This window comes from Rattus rattus, chromosome 15, assembly GCF_011064425.1.
Source record: "Rattus rattus isolate New Zealand chromosome 15, Rrattus_CSIRO_v1, whole genome shotgun sequence".
NCBI classification, from domain to species: domain Eukaryota; kingdom Metazoa; phylum Chordata; class Mammalia; order Rodentia; family Muridae; genus Rattus; species Rattus rattus.
In genome coordinates, this window is record NC_046168.1 from 51,611,327 (window position 1) to 51,632,263 (window position 20,937).

The 20,937-nt window shown below is 51.2% G+C and overlaps 1 protein-coding gene across 1 annotated transcript in view; it reads left to right on the forward strand.

Annotated features, from left to right (window-relative positions):
• Window positions 1-17,279, forward strand: part of Nfatc1 (nuclear factor of activated T cells 1) — a 105,583-nt gene extending 88,304 nt beyond the window's left edge. Inside the window, exon 10 of the mRNA XM_032885878.1 lies at window positions 15,473-17,279. Within this exon, the coding sequence (XP_032741769.1) occupies window positions 15,473-15,475 (3 nt within the window). The 3' untranslated portion in view covers window positions 15,476-17,279. The remainder of the gene's footprint in view (window positions 1-15,472) is intronic.
• The last annotated feature ends 3,658 nt before the right edge of the window (window positions 17,280-20,937 follow it).

Consider the following 20,937-nt stretch of genomic DNA (forward strand, 5'->3'; position numbering starts at 1 on the left):
TGTGGATGGAGGTCGGGAGATCCATTCATTTAAAGAAAATCTCTTGGGAGTTGTGGCTGGGAAGTGGTTCTTACCTGAGTTCCAAGCCAGAGGTGCTGGCCTCCACAGGAGACCCTTGTGGTCCCATCCCCAGCAAGCCACTTCCTGTCCCCTCCTTCTGCTTCCTGTTTCTCTGCTTTCAAGGCCAAGCTGGAAATGGGGTTCATGACATTTGGTTCATAATGTGCAAACGTTCCTGAGGCACCAGCCATGGGCTCAGTTCCATTCTGCTGGTTCTGGGCCCAGGCTGCCACCTCTCCCAAATCTGGGAGTTGGGCAGACAGGTAGCTGGCCATGAGTCAAAGATGGGCTTGCAGCTCAGTAAATGCTCTGTGTACCCATCTGTAAGCTAGGCGAAGGCTCCTGGCCTTACCTCATGCTTTGCTCCCCACAGGATCTGTGCAGACATGTGTTCTCTTTGTGCAGCCTGATGACCAGGACTTGATTCGCTCAGAGATCTCTGACAGATCATCTAACCGTGCTTCTGAATGTGAACAGACCTTGACTTGGTATCTCCTATTTGTAAAAGAAGGGAAATGGAGACTGAGCTCCACAGGCCCTGACTCCTCTCCTGGAGTCTGTCTCCTTACATGGTGGGGTAGGGAGTGCAGGGAGGAGATGGCCTCACTTTCCCTGACTCCTTTACTTTGGGATCCGTCCCTGTCTCCCATGCCTCCTCACCCAGGAGTCCCTCTATCCATATTCAAAGTTTGTTTCCTCACTTGGGGGGCTCCTATCTCCCCAGTCTCCTCAAAGATCCGACTTCTCAATGAATCTCAGCCAGGGCAACTAGACACTCACGGTGTGGCCTGTGGAAGCATCTGTGCTACCTAGGGCAAGGCAATCTACCCACAAAGCCTCTCAGAAAACCTCTGGACCTCTGAGCAAGTCCAGGTAGCCTGAGAACTAATCATTTGCTATCTGTATGTTGGTCTTTATTCTGAAGATGTGTTTAAGGTTCTTCAGATATCAAATTCAAGGGAGCAGGGAATGCTAAAAATACAGAATACTGCCCTTCAGGAGAAGTTCCACAAATGCAAACAGTACATACCTGATGGAGTGGCTTAAGCAGATAGACGGATTGTGATTCCCAGCCTCAGGGAAGAAAGCAAGTGAGATGATGTGCTGTGGCCCTGACTTCACCTCTGCACTCTCGCTATGCTTCACCCCTGCACTGTTGCCTGAATTGTGCCCACAGAGTGGCCCGCAAACAGGTGTGGTTATTACCTATCAGTTACCAAACCAAAATCCAATCTTGAGAGCTCGCTCAGTCAGTTGAGCACCTGTGGAGAGGATCCGAGTTCAATTCCCAGTGTCTGTGTAACACAGAGGCTCACAGAAATCCCTGTAATTCCAGCACCAGGGAGGCAGACAGACAGATGGATGCCTGGAGCTCACTAGCTGGCTGGCCAAGTTTCCAGCCAGTAAGGGACCCTGTCTCAAAATAAGTTGATGGCATTCAAGAATGACAGCTGAGATTGTCCCCTGGTCTCCACATATATGTGTGCATACAGCTTTATGTGCACACACACACACACACACACCACACACACACACACTTCTCAAGCCCCTTTGACATCATCATTATAAGTCTATGAAGCTGTCAGATCTCTGACCCTTCTGGAAGCTGGGTGGAAGTAGTGAGACTAGTTTAAAAGTTCCACACCCAAAATCTGAACAATGGGTGGCAGGGAGGGCCATACTCACTGTCCCGATGAGTCAGGATTAGGGTCAAGCTCTGGCTGTTGGACATGAAAGACCTGAGATCGCAACAAAACAGGCATAGATGAGTGGGTGGGTTTCCCAGAAGGTCACTGTTTCCCGCTGGCCCCAGACCCCTGTTGGCACAGGGGTGGAGAATGTGATGGGGCAGGCTGCTCTATATAGGGACAGGGGATGAGGGGTTTCCTCAGAGAAGGTGTGGGAAATTCTCAGGGCAAGTCTGCCCTGCCGTATCTAATCCTAGGGCCCCTCCATCTGTTTTCACACTGGTCCCTGAGAACGGTGCTCAGACAAGACTTGCCCTATAGGTGGGGCTGAAAGTGGTCCTTGAGACCGATCTTTGGGAACCAGGGTCCTACAGGAGCCCTAGTGTTGGGCAGTTGCTAGTGGCCTGCATTAGCACGCAGGGTCAATGAGAGCGGGTGCACACCAGTCCTGTTGATTTGATTTAGGTCTGAGGAAGGCTCCAGTAATGTGCAATTACAAAGAACTTAATGGCCCTTTATACTGAATGCAACTTCCATGGCACCTAATATACTTTGATGAATTGCTCATTATGTGCTGTGTGGGAGTAACCTCTGTAAAGATTAATAATTGGATAATCAATACAAAAAAATCAATCTTGGGATTTTTTTCCCCACTCCAGGGTCAATATGTGCCCAAGACCACAGGGTCTCTTTTGCCTGCTTATTTCTGACTCTTTTTCCCTTCCCTGGGTTTCTGAGTTAGGAATCTCTGCTTTCTGTACGGGTCTCAGAATAATGAAGGAGGGGCTGTGACAGATCACGTTTGCCAGCAGTCGGTGGCTGGGCAGGTTTGCTCTCCGAGCGGCTTCAGTGGGGTGTGGGGGGGCACACAAGATCCCTGAGGTGTCCTATCATAGGGACTATGAGAACATAGGGGACAGGCACAGGGGATGCGGAGTCCCTCTGCAGATGGTCAGAAAGGTACAGTCTAACGTGGGTGTCCTCAGTACAAGGACAGAAGCTGTCCAGGGAGAGAAATGCCCTGCGTCCGGGGGCTAGAGAGCAGCCTGCAGTGCTGGTGGCCTGCGGGAGCACACAGCTGTATCCTGAGGGGCCTGGCTGTGGCCCAGGAGGGAGCAGCTTTGGTAGGAGTTGATATAGGAGGATCCCCTGGCAGAGGATTGTAACCTATCCCAGCTCAGACAGAAGAGCTGACTTGACGTGCTCCTGGAGCCCGCAAGGACATCAGTGGAGATCAACAGACCCACTAGTCAGGGTGAAAGAAAGACAAAGTCAGGCAGGAGAGGCAGGCTGTGCGAGTTACAGCCAGAGAGGAGGAGCCCTCTTCCCCTGTACCTGGTGGGGAGAAAGAAAGATGGGGTATCTGGAGCTGCCAGGCCTCAGGGCTGGGGGCAGGTTCTCTCAGGCAGGAAGTTCTGCACCCCGAGGTATCACCACGGCCATCTGGACTTTAGCTGAGACTGAACCCAAGGCCCTGGGAGGGGGTAAAGTGTATGATAAGACGATGGGCTGGCTCATGGGCTGGAGATGGTGACGCACAACTTGAATCCCAACACTGGAGAGGCAAAGCCAGACAGGTCTCTGTTGGTTCGAGGTCAGCCTGGTCCACACAGTGAGTTCTAGTAGTCTACCCAGTGCTGTGTAATAAGAATGAGACTCATCTCCAGTTACTTGATGAGCTATGGCGGTGCACGCCTATAGTCCTAGCACTGAGGAAGCTCACACTCTCCAACTCCAGAGAAATGGAATAAAATGGCCACCTAGTCTCACTAAATAACAGCTCGATATGAACACCCGGCCCTTACTGTGGACACATGATGAGCCCACCCATCCTGTGCCTCTTATCTGCATGGATCCACAGGGCATTTCCTAAGAGGCAGGAGTTACGGAAGTCATGGTCAAAGAAAGAGTCCTGTAAAAGCCACGCTGCTCACCCAAGACCAGACTAGGGAGCGAGATCTGCATGAGCGTCATTTGAATTCCTGTTCCGGTGTCTGAGGGAGGCCCAGGCAAGCTATGCCAACCCCCACAGACTCAGAGCGACCAGGCCCAGCTGCCCTGTGTGACTCAGGTTCAGCAGATGAGCTCCAGTGGCTGCTTCAGGCGGGTGCGCCCAGCTTGAAGCTGTAGGGCCGGAGGGTGGCAAAGTCCTGCTCAGCTTAGCCTCTGCAAAGGGATTGAGACCCCTGGGGACGCCAGCGGTCTCTCTGCCTTTGCACTCCACTCTCCCTCCCTAAACCGTCTGCTGCCACGTCCTGAGAACCATCCCACATCCCAAAACCTCAGCCAAGGCATCACCTTCCACATCACGGGTTTGGCTTTTAAGAAACAAAATTCATGGGGCCAGAAATATGGCCCAGTGGTTCCGAGCACTGGCTGCTCTTCCGGATCCCCAACACTTACACGGCTGTGCACAACTACGTGTGACACCAGTCCCAGGGATCTGATGCCTTCTTCTGGCTTCTGTAGGGAGTATCTGCACGTGGTACAGAGATCCACGCAGGCAAAACACTCATACACGTAAAAAACAAAAAGAAAAATGAAACAAACTCATAATCACTTCCTGGGATCTGAGCAGTAATTGGGAATATTTTGGAAGTGAGGAAAATGGAAAATGTGTTTTTCCTGGAGGGTGTACGCTCGGTCTCCTGTGGGGGCAGCAGAGGAGAAATGTGTTTGGGACATTTTGCCGAGATGTAAGAACAGACACAGCTTCAAGCTCTCCTGGTGTCCTCCATGGACAATGCCATGACTGTGGATTAGCCAGAACCCACAGTCTCTCCTCACGCATGCAGAAGGTGTGGATGGAACAGAGTCCTTCACCCCAGGCTGCGTTCACTGTGACCAACTGAGCTGTATGAGGGGGTGCGGGCGGTTGGCTCCAAAGGGTCGAGGATGTCAGGCTGTAGGGTAGTGCCAGGTCCTAGAAGTTGCAGACATGGTACCCACACTGCCTTCACCTCTTATGGGAAATGGGTCAGTTACATCAAGAGGTAGATTGAGGTGCGTGTGGTGTGTGTGTGTGTGTGTGTGTGTGTGTGTGTGTGTGTGTGTGTGTGTGTGTGTGTGTGTGTGTGTGTGTGTGCATGCGCGGCGCCAAGTCAACTTTAGGCGCCATTCCTCAGGAGCCACCAATCTTGCTTTTTGTTTTTTCTCACTGGCCTAGGATGTTCTGATTGGTCAGTGTACCCCCAGGCATCCTCCTGTCTCTGAATCTTCACCTCTTCATCTGGTGCACACCCCAGCACATGGCTATCTATGGGGTCCTGGGTTGGAACTCAAGTCCTCATGCTTGCATAACCAGCACTTTACTGTCCTCTCCCCAGCACTGTGGCACCTTCTTGGTGAGGTGCTAATCTTCAAGTGGGAGTGGTCCCATCAGACACGGGACAAGTAAGGCAGGTTCCCCCTCCCCCCAACAATTCACACCAAGGACAGACACATGCCCGCTTCACCTGCCCTGCCAAAGGCCGAGGTTGCTGGATTGTTCAACGTCAAACCCCAACGTCTTTCTCTGCGCTTTTTCCTAAGTCGCTGTTGGCCTACACAAAAGAAAGTGATCACACCTGACAGAATTACTGATAACCTCTTAGGTGATCTGAGGCTCTAGTTCAAGGTCAAGTGAAGCAAGTTCTATCCCTGTTAAGGGACAGCCTAGAGTTGTCAGCTTTGCTGAGCCAGCAGAACTTCTAAAATCCGGCTGACGCCTCACACCCACCGCTACTGAGGACCCTCAGCTGGGGTCTCCCCAAGCTCCAAGTGGGGACCAAGCTACTGGAGCGTGGCTTCTGCATCTTGATGCTGCTAGCTTGACTTTCCGTCACCCTGTAGTTCAAAGCAGCACCGTGTGAATCCCCCTGCTTCCTCCAACGTGCCGAGAAGGAAGGAGAGCCGGCCGTTGTCTTTGCACTAAGACCCTGGCCCGTGATGGACCGGCCAGAGCAATTTGAAGAAGCCAAAGTGGAAACGCACGCTGGCTGTTCTTCAGGGCTTTCGTTTCACTTAAACTTCTTTTGTTTCCCATTTCAATCCCGTTAATTCTGCTGAATGGCAATTTCATAATTTGGGGAGATAGAGTTTGTGTTTTCTAACAACACAAGGAAAGCCCTGGAAGGAAAAAAAAAAAAGAAGGGCTTGTTGGTGGTTTAATGATGCCGTTGAGTAATTGCTGAATGGAGTTTGGCACGGATAAAATAGCAGCGCAGATGACACGGAAACATTCTCCAGCCTGCATCAGCTGGATGGCCAGGCCTGTGGAATCTCCCGCCACGTGGCCAGCCCCGCTGGAGTTTCCACACGGCTGTCTGCGTGCTCCGGAGTTTTCAGGCTAAATAGGGAAGCAGGCTACCTACGGTAGGAAAATCATTCCGTCTTAACGGCTGACAGTCCCGTGTAGCAGCAGCGCCCGCCCGTCAGCGCGAGCCGGGCTCCAGGTGGAGGGTCATGTTTTATTAAAACCGTGACTTGTTGTCACTCGTCCTTCCGCTGTCCCTCTCTCCCCTTCCAAAAATAGCAAGCCCCGTGGCGGTGGCTTATTATGATTAAAAGATAAAAATAAGTGGAGGCCGAGATAGGCGCAGGACACCGAGGGAAGACGCCCGCTTTTTAATGAAAGTCGAGAAGCTGTGCTACTTCGACTGCTTCCCGAAGCAACTTTGAGAAAAACAGAAGCGCGGGCCAAATTCGGACACGCCGGAAGCGTGCATTCTCCAAGCTGAGGTGGTCATGACACCCGTACTGATAACATGTCCCCAGCCTGGTTCACAGACACAGCACAGGCTTGGCCGCTGGGCAGTCGTGGGCATGGGGGCTGCTGGACACAGGACGATGGCTGATCTGAGTGTGTACTTGTGAAGGAGTCTCCACAGTAGACTGACTCAACCTTTCCAGTGCTGTGACCCTTTAATACGGTTCTTCCCATTGCGGTGGCCCCAAGCCATACATTTATTTGGTTGCTACCTCTTAACTGTAATTTTGCTAATGTTGCTAACTCACAAGGGTGAAGGTCTGACGCGCAGGAGAGCTGATAACACAACCCCTAAAGGGGTCTTGGCCCACAGGTTGAAAACCACTATTCTGGGAGGTTGTGCCTTCTTGAGAAATCTAAAAATTCTAGGAGCGTGGGCCCGAGCCACCCCTGGATGGCACTCGTATGCCGACAGTGGGAAAAACACATCTCCTCTTCCTGCTTCCGGTCCTCTGACCTTTAGTTCATAAGGCATTCCCTTCCTTAGCTCCTATGCAATGCAGTTCCTCAGTAAGACCAGATCTGTACATACTGTATCTGGAAACACCAAGAGCTCTTCACCCAGCGGCTCACTGAGAACACAGAGAGGCAAATGCACGCATCGTGCCCCTGGAAATGGAAGTTAAGGCAAGGGAAACGTGTGTTCACTAAGGGTTTCAACCGCCATCGCCACCTCTCATTCCACGAACCATCACATTGTAAGCGTCCAAGGCGGCCAATACAAGGCGGTTCTTAGAGGTTAGTTTTTTAAGAACTGAACTCAGCCTTAGGTATTTCTGGTTCTGCTCACCTAAACCGCTCTCCTCTTAGGCTCCGGGTCTAAGTTTAGCTACAGGTTTTAGCTCAAGGTGCATTTTCTGGGAAGGTTAACGAATACTTTTCGTAATTATCTTTTAGTCATAGGAACGGGAGAGAATGCCCTTCCTGTTTGGTTTCACTCTTTACAAAAAGTTATTTTGGCTTCCCTTAAAAATAAAAATATTCTCAATGGCTTGAAGTCTGGGGGAAACATGCATTTTTCTGTCCCTCAGAGGAGAACCGAGTCTGCAAGTAGCCGTTGCTTTTGTGGCGTGTGTTTATTTAGGCAGTGGGTCAACCCACTGGGGATGGTCCACGGGACCCCCCGGTGGCCTAATGTGGGGGTCCATGGATGAAGGCAAAGCTCTGAGGGAAGCCCTCTCTTGAGAGAAGAAGGTGCCTTAGTGCCTGCAGGCAGCCCTTGCTGAGGTGGGTTCCTGAGACTATGGTCACAGTTCCTTATCATGTTGGAGCCAACTTCACTGCTGAAGGGGCGGGCTTCGTGTCACTAAGCGATCAGTGTCTGCATTAGCAGAGAAAGGTTTTTAGGTAACCGTGGTGTTTTGTTTTGTTTTTAAAAGTGGGGCCCTTATCTGTGTTTATTAAACGTTCTAAGTGTGAAAGTAACGCCATTACCTGGGCTGAAGTCGATGAACCAGAATTCTAATTCTTCCAGTTTGAATCTAGTGTCTAAGAATGAGAACCAGGCATCTGAATATCACCGAAGATATTTTTACCTGTCTCTCCCGGTTCCTCATTCCCCAGGCTGAGGGCGGCCCCCTCCCCAGCGCGGTGGTATTCAACTGGCCTCTTAACGTGCTTGGGTCACTGCTCAGCCTCAGACAGTCCCACTGAGAAAGAGGGACGAGGGGAACATGTGGGCATGTGGGTGGCCGGGTAGAGGCGGCTCAGCTCTGCCAAACCACCATTTTCCCAGGTTGCTCAGATCTCATGGCTGCATCTGATGAGAAAGAGCCTTACAACGCTAACCTTAGCACTGACCTGAAAAACCAACCACGGATGTTTGCTCTGATAACCAACACAGACACACACACACACACACACACACACACACACACACACACGCACACACACTGCTAGGAACCTGGAGGATAGCGTACCCAAGCCCAAGGGGAGGTCGCATGACCTTTGGGCGGCCATTTTGAGCCCTGTGCACAGACTTGGCTGTGGAGTGCGGTTCCGTTCTGCTTTGCATTCGATTCAGACCTTGTGACTTCCAATCCGCCGCCGGGGCTTTTCCGCCTTCCCCCTGACACTCAGTGAATAGAAAATTCGTCAGAAAACACTAGCACCCTTTGACTGTCACAGCCGAGGGCTTGGATGAGTGCAGTGGGCACACACCATCATTTTCTCCTGTAGAAACCTGGAAAATACTTATAGTCCCTAAGGGAGTCACAACCACTCATCCCAAGACAGACTGGGAGCTCCCACACCCATGGGCTGCTTCCCACCTGTCCTTGCTTTCCAGCCAGCCCGACCGACCACTTGGGTTTATCTTCAAAGTAAGAGTCATAGTGACATAGAACTCCTGGGAGCCACACAAGATGAGCCTCATGAGTTGGTCATCCCATACATGGTGGGCACTTGGGGACATTAGTTGAGTTAGTAGGGAGGCGAGGCAAGGTGCTCTTAGTGGAAGCAGGCAGCCATCACCCCTGATTGGAGACGTTTACTTAGGGCCCATTTCTCCGTTAGATGACTGAAGGACACTTAAAAAATAATTGGGAGAGCCTGGTGCCAGCTGTCGTCTTTACTGCCACACCTCCCATCGCCATTTTCCCAGGCCGAGGGCGGGTTTCCTGAAGAAAGGTCTTGGATTCTCCCACAAGTTGCTCACATTTGAGTGAGGCCCCAACTAGCCTCTAGATGCTCCCAGGGAATATGTGGAAGGGTTGTGCTTTCTGCGAACCATGCTGGGGTATTTTCTCACAGGCATAAGGTGGGCTTAAGGCATCACCCTCCTCCTAGGGTCTTTTGTACCCCTATTCTGGTCACCTGCCTCTTGGTGATGAGCTAGGCTTCGGGTCCCAGGTTTCTCTCTGGGACAATTACTTCCTGGGGCAACCCCCAGCTACCTCTCGGAGGAGTCCCACCGCAGACAGACACATACATCTTGTCAGTTTGCAGGGCTGTTGTTGAGGTGTGAGTGGTGGAGGAGGTTGAGCCCTCAAAGGGCAGGATTGGAAGATGTCAACGTTTAAAAGGAGGCAGGGGTCAGAGGCGTTCCCACTGAGAAGGGGAGAAAGGTTGGGAATCCTGTGCAGTGGGGGCCTTCTTTTAAAGCTTCCGCCAACTCATCCTGACCGACCGTTCATGCCCAAGAGTTACCCGCCAAGACCTAACCCCTCCACACTACTACAGTGCGAATGAGAGGGGATGCTGGCAACATATTTTCTCCCCAGCACCGATTTAAACTACCTGCATCTCTGGGAGTATTTGCTGCCTGCCCAATAGAAGAGAGATACCAACTCCGGGGCTGTTTGACAGCCCAGGCTCATGCGGGGTCCTTTGATTACTTACCCCAATCTGCCCACCTTGGACCTAAGTACCAGAGAGCTGACTAAAACAAACCAACGGACCCAGCTTTTTAGGCCATCAGAGGCCAGTGCTCACCATGAGCTGGCAGTGGGGCACGGTGGCGGGAGCTCATTGCTTTGTTCCAGTTTGAGAGACGCAGTTAGCAGGGAAAGGAGGTAAATAGAGGCCTGGGCTCAGAGGCCGGAACTCTGTGCCCTGGGGAGCTCTGCAAGTTAAAGATGGGGGATGGTGAGAGAGAGAGAGAGAGAGAGAGAGAGAGAGAGAGAGAGAGAGAGTGAGTTGGGAGGGTGGAACCAGCCACAGGGTCTCAGAAGCTGCACCCCTTTGCTCTCTGTCCCTTTCTCAGCAGGCTTCTCCTGAGTTTCCTAGTGCAGTGTATTTTTAAAATTCTCATCTAACCCTGTGGACTTTGCAGCAGGAACAGGGGCAGCAGGAGGGGAGAGCTGGTGGGACTCTGTGGGCTGTGGGAGGCACCGGGCTCCGTAGGCCACAGCGTCTTCCCTGGCTGCCAGAGAACAAAGGCCAATGACTCCCAGTTGAACTTCTTTAGAGTCTCTCCATAACAGAACTGGTTACTTCAATATCTGCCCTTTTCCCTCCTGTGATTGCTGCAAGGACCCCTGCCCCCTCTCCATACAGATGGGTGCCTAGACCCCACAAAAGGTAAATAAGTGACGGCCGAAATCATTGTTCATTCCTTAAAGGTTCGCCTAAGATCCTCAGTCGATTCTGGAAACCAAGAGTTCATAAAATGCCAACAGACTTTACCTAAAACCTTTCTCCCTCAGAGGCCCAGCTAGAGGCCACCATGTGTCTGCTCTTGGGAAGACTGGTTGGTTTACAGGCTTCTCTGAAGTTACACAAAACCCACAAGGGACCAAAGATCTGGCCCTCTCCGGTACCCGAGAGTGCTCTATAGTAAAAAAGGAGGCACTAGCTGCGCCCAAGCACAAGAGTCTCGCTTGGGGAGGATTCTGCCTCACTTGGGGAGGACTTTCTGCCTTGCTGGTGACTGGCACAGCTTGCGAGTGGCTAGCAGAGAAGCCTCTGTGCAAGGCTCAGGACGCCATTAAGTTTTACAGGTGCTACCAGCGCAGCGGAGCGCTGTGCTTGTACTTCCAACTCTTTAAGTTTTCATACTTGAAAAAAAAAATTGCTGACTTTCCGTTTTAACTCAATTCCAGGCATGCACGCCGGGGAGGGTGCGAGTGTGGGCGTGTAGATGTGATTCGTAGGGACACACACCCTGTGGGCACATCCCGGGTTATTGTACCAATTTAAAGTGCCACACGCATACTTTAGAGGGAGAGAGAGAGAAAAAAAAAAGCAATAGTTTCCATCTTAGGAGCATTTTAGAGAAAAATCAAATATAAGGGAAAAAACCTTCTTGCTTATTAAATTGAATTGTGGTCTAACAGTTCGCCACATCCTGTAAGGGACATCTGACTAAGTGAGCAGAGGTTCCTCTTTCAGGCAAGTCGTAAGGGTCACATGTCACCTGCAGTTCACAACACCTCTATAAAGAGAAGCCTTCGTGTCAGTGGAAACGCTGAACAGGAAGATGGAAATTATCAGTGGAGAGGACACGGTGGGAACCCGTGGGTGTCATCATCACAGCTGTATCAGAGAGAAAAGCCACCCCAGAGGAACCAGCAGAGCCAGGGGATACGTGGGCCGACAGGGACCCAGGTGGTGACCTCATGGAAAAGAAAGTGGGGACAGGAAAAGAACATGGGGGGTCAGTCGCCGGCCAGGGGGAGAGTGGGGAGGGGGATCAGTCATTGGTCAGCCATCTGTTAACTACCTCAGTGTGTCCCTTACCCACTTATGAAGTGACTTCAGGTGACTTCGCAGGCATGTTTTATAAATAGTTGTGTGGCATTTCACGGTTGCAGGAATACCTCTCCCAGCAGTGTGGATTGCCTCTAGAAAGCAGGTATCCCTACTCAGTCCCGTAGGCAGCTTTGGGGGTAAATCTTACACTGAAGGATGTTTTTGCTTGTGGAACTTCATCATCCTAACTGGACATGACACGTCGGGGAAACAGTGGGATGTATTTCTAGCCACAAGCGTCGAGGCAGGGAAGGTGGTCAGTGACCTGAACGCATACAACAGGTGCACAGGCGACGGGCCTTGAGCTCTCCTCAGAACTCAGGGTTTAGCCCCAAACAAGACTAAGGCAGCCCAGTAGACATTTGGCAGCCTACTGCTGCCTCCAGCTGGGGACCTGTGTGGCTGTCGACCACTGAGTAATTTCCCGTCTCTCAGTAGGGCTCTCCCTCTGAGGCTCAGGTGCCCCAGTGGGCAGCAGGGGGAAGCCCACACCTCATGTTTCTTCCTCTTTTACCTTTAAAGCAAGTTCTTGTGGTCTTGTCAGGCCCATGAGTAACTGCAAGATTCTTGGCTGCTTTGCTCAATGTCTGACCATCCACGTATAGGGATCCCTCAGAACTCCCATCCATCGTGATTGCTTTTTGGACCTTCTTTTTGCCTAATTGTTACTACTCAAATATCTCTCCTAGGTCACCCATCACTTACCTCAGGCCACACAGTTACTCCTCAGGCTTCCCTCCTCCCATTGTTAGATCCCCCAGGCTTCTCTCTTAAATTGTCTTTGTTCCTCAGAGCTCCTTATGTCTTATATGTTAGTGTTTCTCAGACTCCCTTCTCTCGTCAGCAACATTCCTCCTCCGTCATCCTTGTGTGTGTGTGTGTGTGTGTGTGTGTGTGTGAGAGAGAGAGAGAGAGAGAGAGAGAGAGAGAGAGAGAGAGAGAGAGGTATGTGTGTATGTGTTAAGAGAGACAGAAAGAGGGGACAGAGAGAGAGAGAGACAGGGAAAGAGAGACAGAGAGAAAGAAACAGAGAGACAGAGAAAGACAAGGATGTGTGTGTGTGTGTGTGTGTGTGTGTGTGTGTGTGTGTAAGAGAGACAGAGAGAGACAAAGATGTATGTGTGGGTGCATGCCTCTGGCATGTGTAAAGGCCAGAGGAAGATTTGGGTATCCCTCTTCATCTCCACCTCACCCCCTTGAAACAGGGTCCCATTGAACCTGACCTAGACTGGCAGTCAACCAGCCCCCGTGATCTTCCTGACCCCGTACCCCACACTGTGTGCTGGGGTTATACAGTGTGCAGCCAGCCACACCTTGCTCTTTAACATGAGTGTGCTATGCTGGGGATTTGAACTCCAGTCTTCATGCTTGAGCAGGAAATACACCTACTCTCTGAGCCCTGCCCCAGCCCTGGCTCTCCAACCTTGCTGCTCCTCATGCCTTGCTGGCTCCCTCCTCACCACCGTCACTCCTCAGATCCCTCCTTTCTCATCACTACACCTCAGGCTTTCCTTGTCTGTCTCAACATTCCTCTTCACACCTCCCTCTCTCGTTACTACCCTCCAGTCTCCTCCTCATCATGAAGCACTGCTAACAGGAGAATCCGTCTGTTGTCCCATCTACCCTACAACTTAAATACAATGCCGGTTCTCTCTGTGTGATGTGTTTGAATGATGTCTGGCTTCTCTCACTGAGTCCAGTTAAAACATATCTGGAGCCCATAAAATCGCTTCTGCCTCGGAACGGTGGCTCTTCTCCTAGTCTTGCCCTTTCACACTTTGCAGACATCTTTCCCAGCCCCACATGTCCACCTGCCGCGCAGAGACGGTCACCAGTCCAGAGCCCCAGGTGACAGAGAGTGCTTGTCCTAACTCTGCCCCTACCTGGGAACCCAGTCCGGGCAATGACCACACAGAGCCCTAATGCACTCAAGGCTTGGGGACCGTGTGAGACACATGGGACTCCCTGGCAGTCAGACCAAGCTGTCTGTCACCGGAACAAAGATGGGTGTGGCACAGTGGGTTTGCTGTGGCTTGTCTCCGCCTTCACACAGAGAGCCTCTGCGCAGAGCTCCGTGCTTCATCAAGTAGGCCCTTATAACTTGGCCCCGAGAAATCCTAATTTCGGGCAAGCCCCTTTTCACCTTGAAGCAAAAAAAAAAAAAAAAAACCCTAGAGAAATGAAATTCGTGGTCTTTTCTTTGATTTGCTCTGAAGAAGTAGAGTATAAACTAGACAGGCGCCTCCTACAGGAGGACCGCGCTCGTGGAAGGGCTAGCTAAAAGCCTCTTAATGCTGGGTATCCAAATAATGAAGCTCAGCCTGAAGAGGTTGGCAAGAGACCGACGAGAAAGCGAAAGCGTGGACTCAGGAGGGACTCCGGAGAGACCTGTGACTGCGGCTTCTACTGCACTGAGTAGACAGTGCTTAGTCCTCCTGGGGTCCCTGCAGCCTAGCTGCTTCTCAGGGCTATGCAGCCGCCCAGCACCCACACTCCAGTATCATGGAAAATGCTGGTAGCTAAGGAGCTCCCAGGGCGCACTCCAGGGACAAGTTGAGTCCTGATTGCTGGTCCCAGACCAGCCTGTGAGCACCTGGGCCTTGTTATTCCTCATTAGTGGCTGAGAAGTCACAGGGCCAGAGGGAGTGTGCCTACCTTCTGGTATTTTCCACACCAAAGGGTGGGCCCTCTCCACAGGGTTCTCGGTGCTGTGGTCAAGGATCAATCCTGGAGCTCCACAGAGGGGCCCAGGAGTACCCGCCGCCCCCCCTAGCCCCGCAAGAAGCTGACCAGGAAGCAGCCATGGTTCTTATTTGTAAGTGTGACTTTTGGAGGGAACAGTCCCAGGAATAGCAAACCCACGGGGCCATCCTGGAGTGGCAGTGGCCCTGCTGTAGGGAGCCTCGTAGTTGCCAGGCAGCCCCTTTCGAGAGAGCTGAGCTCCGTGTGCCCGCCAGGCCTCCTCCTGCTATCAGTTCTCATGACACAGTTCCTGGTTCCCCTAACTGAGTTTTATTATTGTTATTCTTAAAACTATTGCTGAGGAAGGGGTGTTGAAAGGCAGCTTAGGGAAGGGAGTGGCGATGAAACGCACGCCCCCTGATGGCTCCAGGAAGCGTCCTCAGACAGGCTGGGGCCTCCGAGGGTGAGCTCCAGGGGCTTATCTAGGTACAGGCGGGGGCTCCAGCCCATGGGGAAGGGAAGCCCAGGCGGTTCCGTGACGTCAGCGTGGGTGCCCTGCCTTCAAACTCTGTTAGAAAAATGGGACGTGGTGACAGCCGCCCAGCCCAGTGACATTTCCTATCTCCCTGTGGATCAGGTGGCTGGGCAGAGAGGCAGGGTGGAGAGGGAGGGATGTTGTGCTGTTTGCTGGCGATGGCCTTCCCTAACTTCTCTCATTTCCTGTCCGTCTGCCAAAAATCACACACTGACAGTGGCCACCTCAGGCTTGTGGGGGCCAGCGTGACTTGACCCTCTTCAGAAAAACAGATGAAATGCCCCAAACAAAGGGAGGCCCGCGGCCATAGTAGGTCCCTCTACCTTCCCTCTCCCCCGCCGCTGAGCACGTTCCAGATGTTACGTTACGGTGTGTCAACGTTTTGTTTTACAAACTTAGGGAACATCCTGGAGTTGACTCCTGTCCTGGAGATGGCGTTCTGCGGCATCTAAGCGTCACAGACGGAATATAAGCCATTAGAAATGTGGTTGTTGGCACCCCTGCTACTGACTTGGAGGTTGGCAGTAAGGCACCATTTCCCTAATACTCTCTTCTCTCGTTTTCTTGCAGTAAATGAGATCATTCGTAACGACCTCTCCAGCACAATCCCCCACTCCTAATTCAGCACATTGGAGCTGGCAGAAGCTGTGAGGAACTGGCTCAGTGCAGACAACCATGCTTCAGCAAGCGAGACTTTGATGAGATAAACTGGACCCACATCTGGTACCACTCAGAAAATCCCAACTTACCGAACGAACGCGGGGAGCTTGTGTCTGAAGAAACAGCTCTCCAAAAACGACGGAGGAGCAGGAGAGGGGCCCACTGCACCTCTAGAAAGAAACACCATCTCAAGGGAAGAGAAGGGCTGGCCAGTGAGGCCAGGGGCAGACACTGGCCCACTGTGTGGCAGACTGACCCTCCTGCCCACTGGATTAAAACACTGGAAGTGCCTTATTTAGTCCGACCACCACACCAGGGCATATGGACGTGTGCACTGAATTTCCTACCACGAGAGTATTCGTAGGAGCCAAAGCTATTAAAGAACACTTCCTTGGGAGGCTCTCTCCTTTGTACTAATCGATCGGATTCTGACGAGCTGTGGCCTCCCGCTTATCTCTAACTTTTCTGGCTGTCCCACACAATTCGCCTGCGTTATCCAGTGCGCTCTAGAGGCCATCCAGCCTGCCACCTTGGCACCTCTTTCATAGTCAGCCCCCTCCTCTGTGTGACTGAAACCACAGGTTTGTCTGTAATAGCATGCCGGGGTTCTTGTTCTCAGTCCAGCTGCGGTATAGTGAAGGAAGTTGAACAGCCCAAGACAGGGTCCCGGACAGAACAAAACCTGCCTGCCTGCGCTACAGGACGGAGCCTGTGTTTGCATGCATGTACATATAGGCATATATTTATGTATAGATGTCCAAGGACAGGGATGGTGATGGCCAGTCTGTGCCCAGCGGGGACTTCCGTGTTAGCAATAACCAGTATCCACCTTGAGAGTGCACCTCGGAGTCCAGACCCTGCCTTCCATCACCTTCCACCAGGGTCCGTCCCCTCTGGCAGGCAGGTGGCTTTTTCTTGTCTCGTGCAGTTACGGAGCACTCTAGAGCTGTGCCCAGATGCCCATCGGCTCCCAAAGGGCAGTATCCGAAAGTGGTTATGAGTAACCACGACAAAAGGAGTGTAATATATCTGTCCGATTATGAGATGATTACTTCACAGCAGCCTTATAGCTCTCTGCTTCATCTAAGGAAACAATTACCAAAAACGGCGTTTGTATACGCAGTCTGTGGATTGTGCGTTTTCAGATTAGCTACTGGTAACGGACAGGCTGGTGTCGGCTTCGTGTAATCAGCTGCTTATTACAGTTAACTAGCAGTGACCTATTATTTCTTATAACCAAAATAAAAAAAAAGCATGGTTTAATTAAAACATGTTTAATGATGGTGCCTTAGGAGTTAATGCCCCCTTATGGAACAAGCCTGAATTGCACCTGTGGGTGGAAGCCTCAAGTTACTCAGACGGGGGACTCACGACAGGAAAAGCTCTCCCCGCAGGAAGACGCATCTTCAAAATGTCCGTCTGTACGATGGTGGCTTACCTTTTCCAACTCAGCAAAACAGACAAATGTCCGAAAGCCATATCGAACGTTTTCTGTGAAGAGCTGAGGTGTGCCTGCCGCGCACACTCACAGATCCTGGCCGCCTGCAGGCTGCCTCCCGCCTGCCTGCTTCTTATATGTACCCCATGTTTATTAGCATCATGGAGTTGCATGAACCATCCTTAGTAGACTGTCATGTGAAAGCAAGCGTTTGACATTTGTGTCAGCTATCTTCATAGTTAGGGAATGGAGCTAATAAAACAGTATTTTTTTTCTTTCTTTCTTTCTTTCATTTATTTATTTATTTATTTATTTATTTATTTATTTATTTATTTTTTTTTTTTTTTTTTTTTCATGGACCTGGGTGTTTCTGTGTCATCTAAACACAGGAAGAAGTGCGTCTCTTGCCCTTCCTGAGAGAGAGTGGATGTTTGGTGGTGTTCTCGGGGCATTGTAAACAAAGCACTTCAAAAAATGCTCATCCAGGCTAGGTGGGGAAGGAACTTCAGCTTACACCAAAATACTTTCACTCAGAGAGGGATTCTGGGTGAGGCTCTGACCACCCACATGCTCTCATGTTGCTTTAGCAGGAGAGTGTGTGGGCTTCAGACGACAGAGCCAGGGCCTTCCCTCTCCACTTGCTCCTCCACTGCTCTGCTCTTCCTCACACAGACCCTTCTTAAAGCCCTGGTCAGAAACTCTCTCTACCGAGAGTCTCATCCGATCAAGGAGACGTGGGATTACTGACCTCCAAAACAACGTTCTTCTCCAGGACTCCAATGCCAAACATTCCCCCCCTCCGTGTCCTTTGCTAAGAGGTTTACAGGTTGACGTACAGTACTAGAGAAACCGCCCGTAAGACAACTAAAGTAAAGCTCGTGTGTTCACCTGCCAGGTGCTACCTTATTTGAAATAGGCTTTGCCACAGCTCACGGAGCCTGCCCAACAGAGGAGACCGCAGCTTAGTATAGTAAGAGCCTTTGATCTGTGGGTGAATGAATGGTGAGGCTCAGGTCTGGGATTCTGGGTGGAAGGGAACAACAGACTCGTGTGTGTGCAGAACAACTCTGAGGCTACCCGTTCTCTCGCTGTTCTGGAGACTGGCGCGGCTAGGCTTCGGGGACAGTGGCTTTGTGCAAGGCAGATGTTGCTGGGAGCGTCCCTGAGCAGCATGTGCTGTACGTTCCCGTTTTCCCCGATCCTGACAGTAAAATTTTTATCTCTCCAAATGCACACAAATTCACAAAATTATGGACGAGTTCTGGCCGGGGATCTGTATTTCTGTAAGTAACACTAATAGTTTTTGGACCTTTTAGGTTGATTTTGGCCAATGGGGAAATGTTCTAGCGTCCCTAGATTCCCTTGTAGCAAGCAGGCTGAGCAGGTCAGCAGGAACACCACCAGGGTGGCTGTGTGCGTCCCTCCTACCTCCCAGAACACAGCTTTTCACTCTCAGGGGGAGGGAGCCAGGAGAGGCCTCTGCTCACCCTGGGTCCTCTAGAGCATGTCGTGCTCTGCTGGACACTGGCTTCCCACAGTGTCTGTCCCAGGGACCAAAATCACCCAGGAGCCTTAAGGACAAGTAGATTTCCTTAGACTTCTAGAATACGAGAAAGATATACAGCAGCGCAGAGCAACCCCATATCTGCTTCGTTTCTGACCTGAGGCTTTGGGATAAAGACTCTGTTAGGCATACAATTTGTCCTCACGATCAACTGCAAAAGTCCAGATATTTGGGTTCCGGCTGCCTGCCCTGGAGTCTCCCGGCCTGGGCAGCCAAGGTTGATCCACAGTTCATCACTCCCTGTGATGGACAAGGCCACCCTGAGGTTTCCGATCTCACCCGGGAGTACAGCCCCGAAACCTTCTGCTTGCCTCTGTAAGTGTGAGTGGGCTCTTTTCGGTGCTAATAAAGCATTTGCAAGTTTGTTCCCCATAGAGGGCATAAACTGTATTTGGAAGTGTCTATATAATAGGAGATCTTCAGGGAGGAAGCTGAGGCAGAGGTTAAAAAGAACTCTTTTAGTCCCCCTCCATGTGTGCATGTGTGTGCATGTGTGTGTGTGTCTGTGTCTGTGTGTGTATGTATGCATGTGTATATATGTGTGTATGTGTGTATATGTATGTATTATGTGTTTATGTATGTGTATGTGTGTATGTATGTACTATGTGTGTATGTATGTGTATATGTGTGTATGTATGTGTATATGTGTGTATGTATGTACTATGTGTGTATGTGTCTGTGTCTGTGTGTGTATGTATGTGTGTATGTGAGTGTGTGTGTGTGCATGTGTGTTTGTGTGTGTTTATGAGGGGCGTGGACATGCATGAGTGTAGAGGAATTGTGAATGCTCACACACCTGAGTACTGCTGCTGTGAATGCTCACACACCTGAGTACTGCTGTTATGAATGCTCACACACCTGAGTACTGCTGCTGTGAATGCTCACACACCTGAGTACTGCTGTTGTGAATGCTCACACACCTGAGTACTGCTGTTGTGAATGCTCACACACCTGAGTACTGCTGTTGTGAATGCTCACACACCTGAGTACTGCTGTTGTGAATGCTCACACACCTGAGTACTGCTGTTGTGAATGCTCACACACCTGAGTACTGCTGTTGTGAATGCTCACACACCTGAGTACTGCTGTTGTGAATGCTCACACACCTGAGTACTGCTGTTGTGAATGCTCACACACCTGAGTACTGCTGTGTGAATGCTCACACACCTGAGAACTGCTGTTGTGAATGCTCACACACATGAACACTGCTATTGTGAATGTTCACACATCTCTGGGGCAGACGCTGAGGAGTAGAGCCCCTGGTCACACGGCAACTGAGTGCAAGTTTACAGGACTCCTTAAATCATCCATCCCTGAGACAGGCCCGGCTCACTAACCTAATTGGGAATTACACATATGAAGCACATCATATTTATAATACTTTATGCCAAAAAAATTAAGTTAGGTCAAGGATGACTGAATGTTTGCCGAGACGGAAGCTGAGAGCAGGCCCTCAGCCTGCCTGCGAGGACTCTCAGAAGAGCTGGCCCATCCAGAGCTTCTGCCGGGAAGCTGGGACCACAGGAGCTATGTGAGTCATTCCTACGGTGCCAGCTGAGCCCCTGGTGACACTCCTACTTCATACATAAACTAACACAGTGGGGGGAAAGGGCCATGGTAAAGACTTCCAGAGCTGGGGGGGGGGAGCAAGCCTGGAGTGAAAATGTCCTCAGATGACAGCCACTTGGGAGATGGCAAAAGGGGGAAACCCAGTCCTTACACTTGCCACATGCCGTTCAGAGCAACTCCGTCTGAAAGCAGTTTGACCTCCTTTCAGCCCTGTGACCAGCGAGCGGGCTTTCAGACTGGCTGCCTGTACTCTGTGTCTGACAGCTCGGAGTGCCGAAGTAAGCGATGCTGCTTTCTAGCCCCAGCACTGCCGTGGCCGGTAGCCATTCTTTTATCTAAAGACAAGAAATCACAAACGGGACTCTCTGAGGCTGACGTGAGTCACAGGACTGTGGTTGTCTACCTCACTATCAGGCCATCTCATCCCCCACCCCTGATGTTGTCAACTGGTCTAGCCTAATCAGAAGCTGAGCCCCACCTGCTCCCACCCCCTTCTTTCCAGACACCTCTCTCAGCTATGAGTCTTCCACTATCACAGACTTCTTCAGGACCAGGACGTTACCCACACCACGTGACCCTTGAGACCTGGACATCAGTTTGCAGACTGTCTAGATTCTCTGGCCCCTGCAAATTCCCAGAAATGCCCTACACCCACACTGCCTATCACAGATAGAGGCCGCCATACCGTGCTTAATGAGACTCATCCCAGCTTTGTAACCACTGGCTGGAAGAAAGGAGAATTGTGACCCGATGACCGTTGGCTGTGGGGACACTCAGCTGCCAAGACTTTCTCTATCTTGCTAG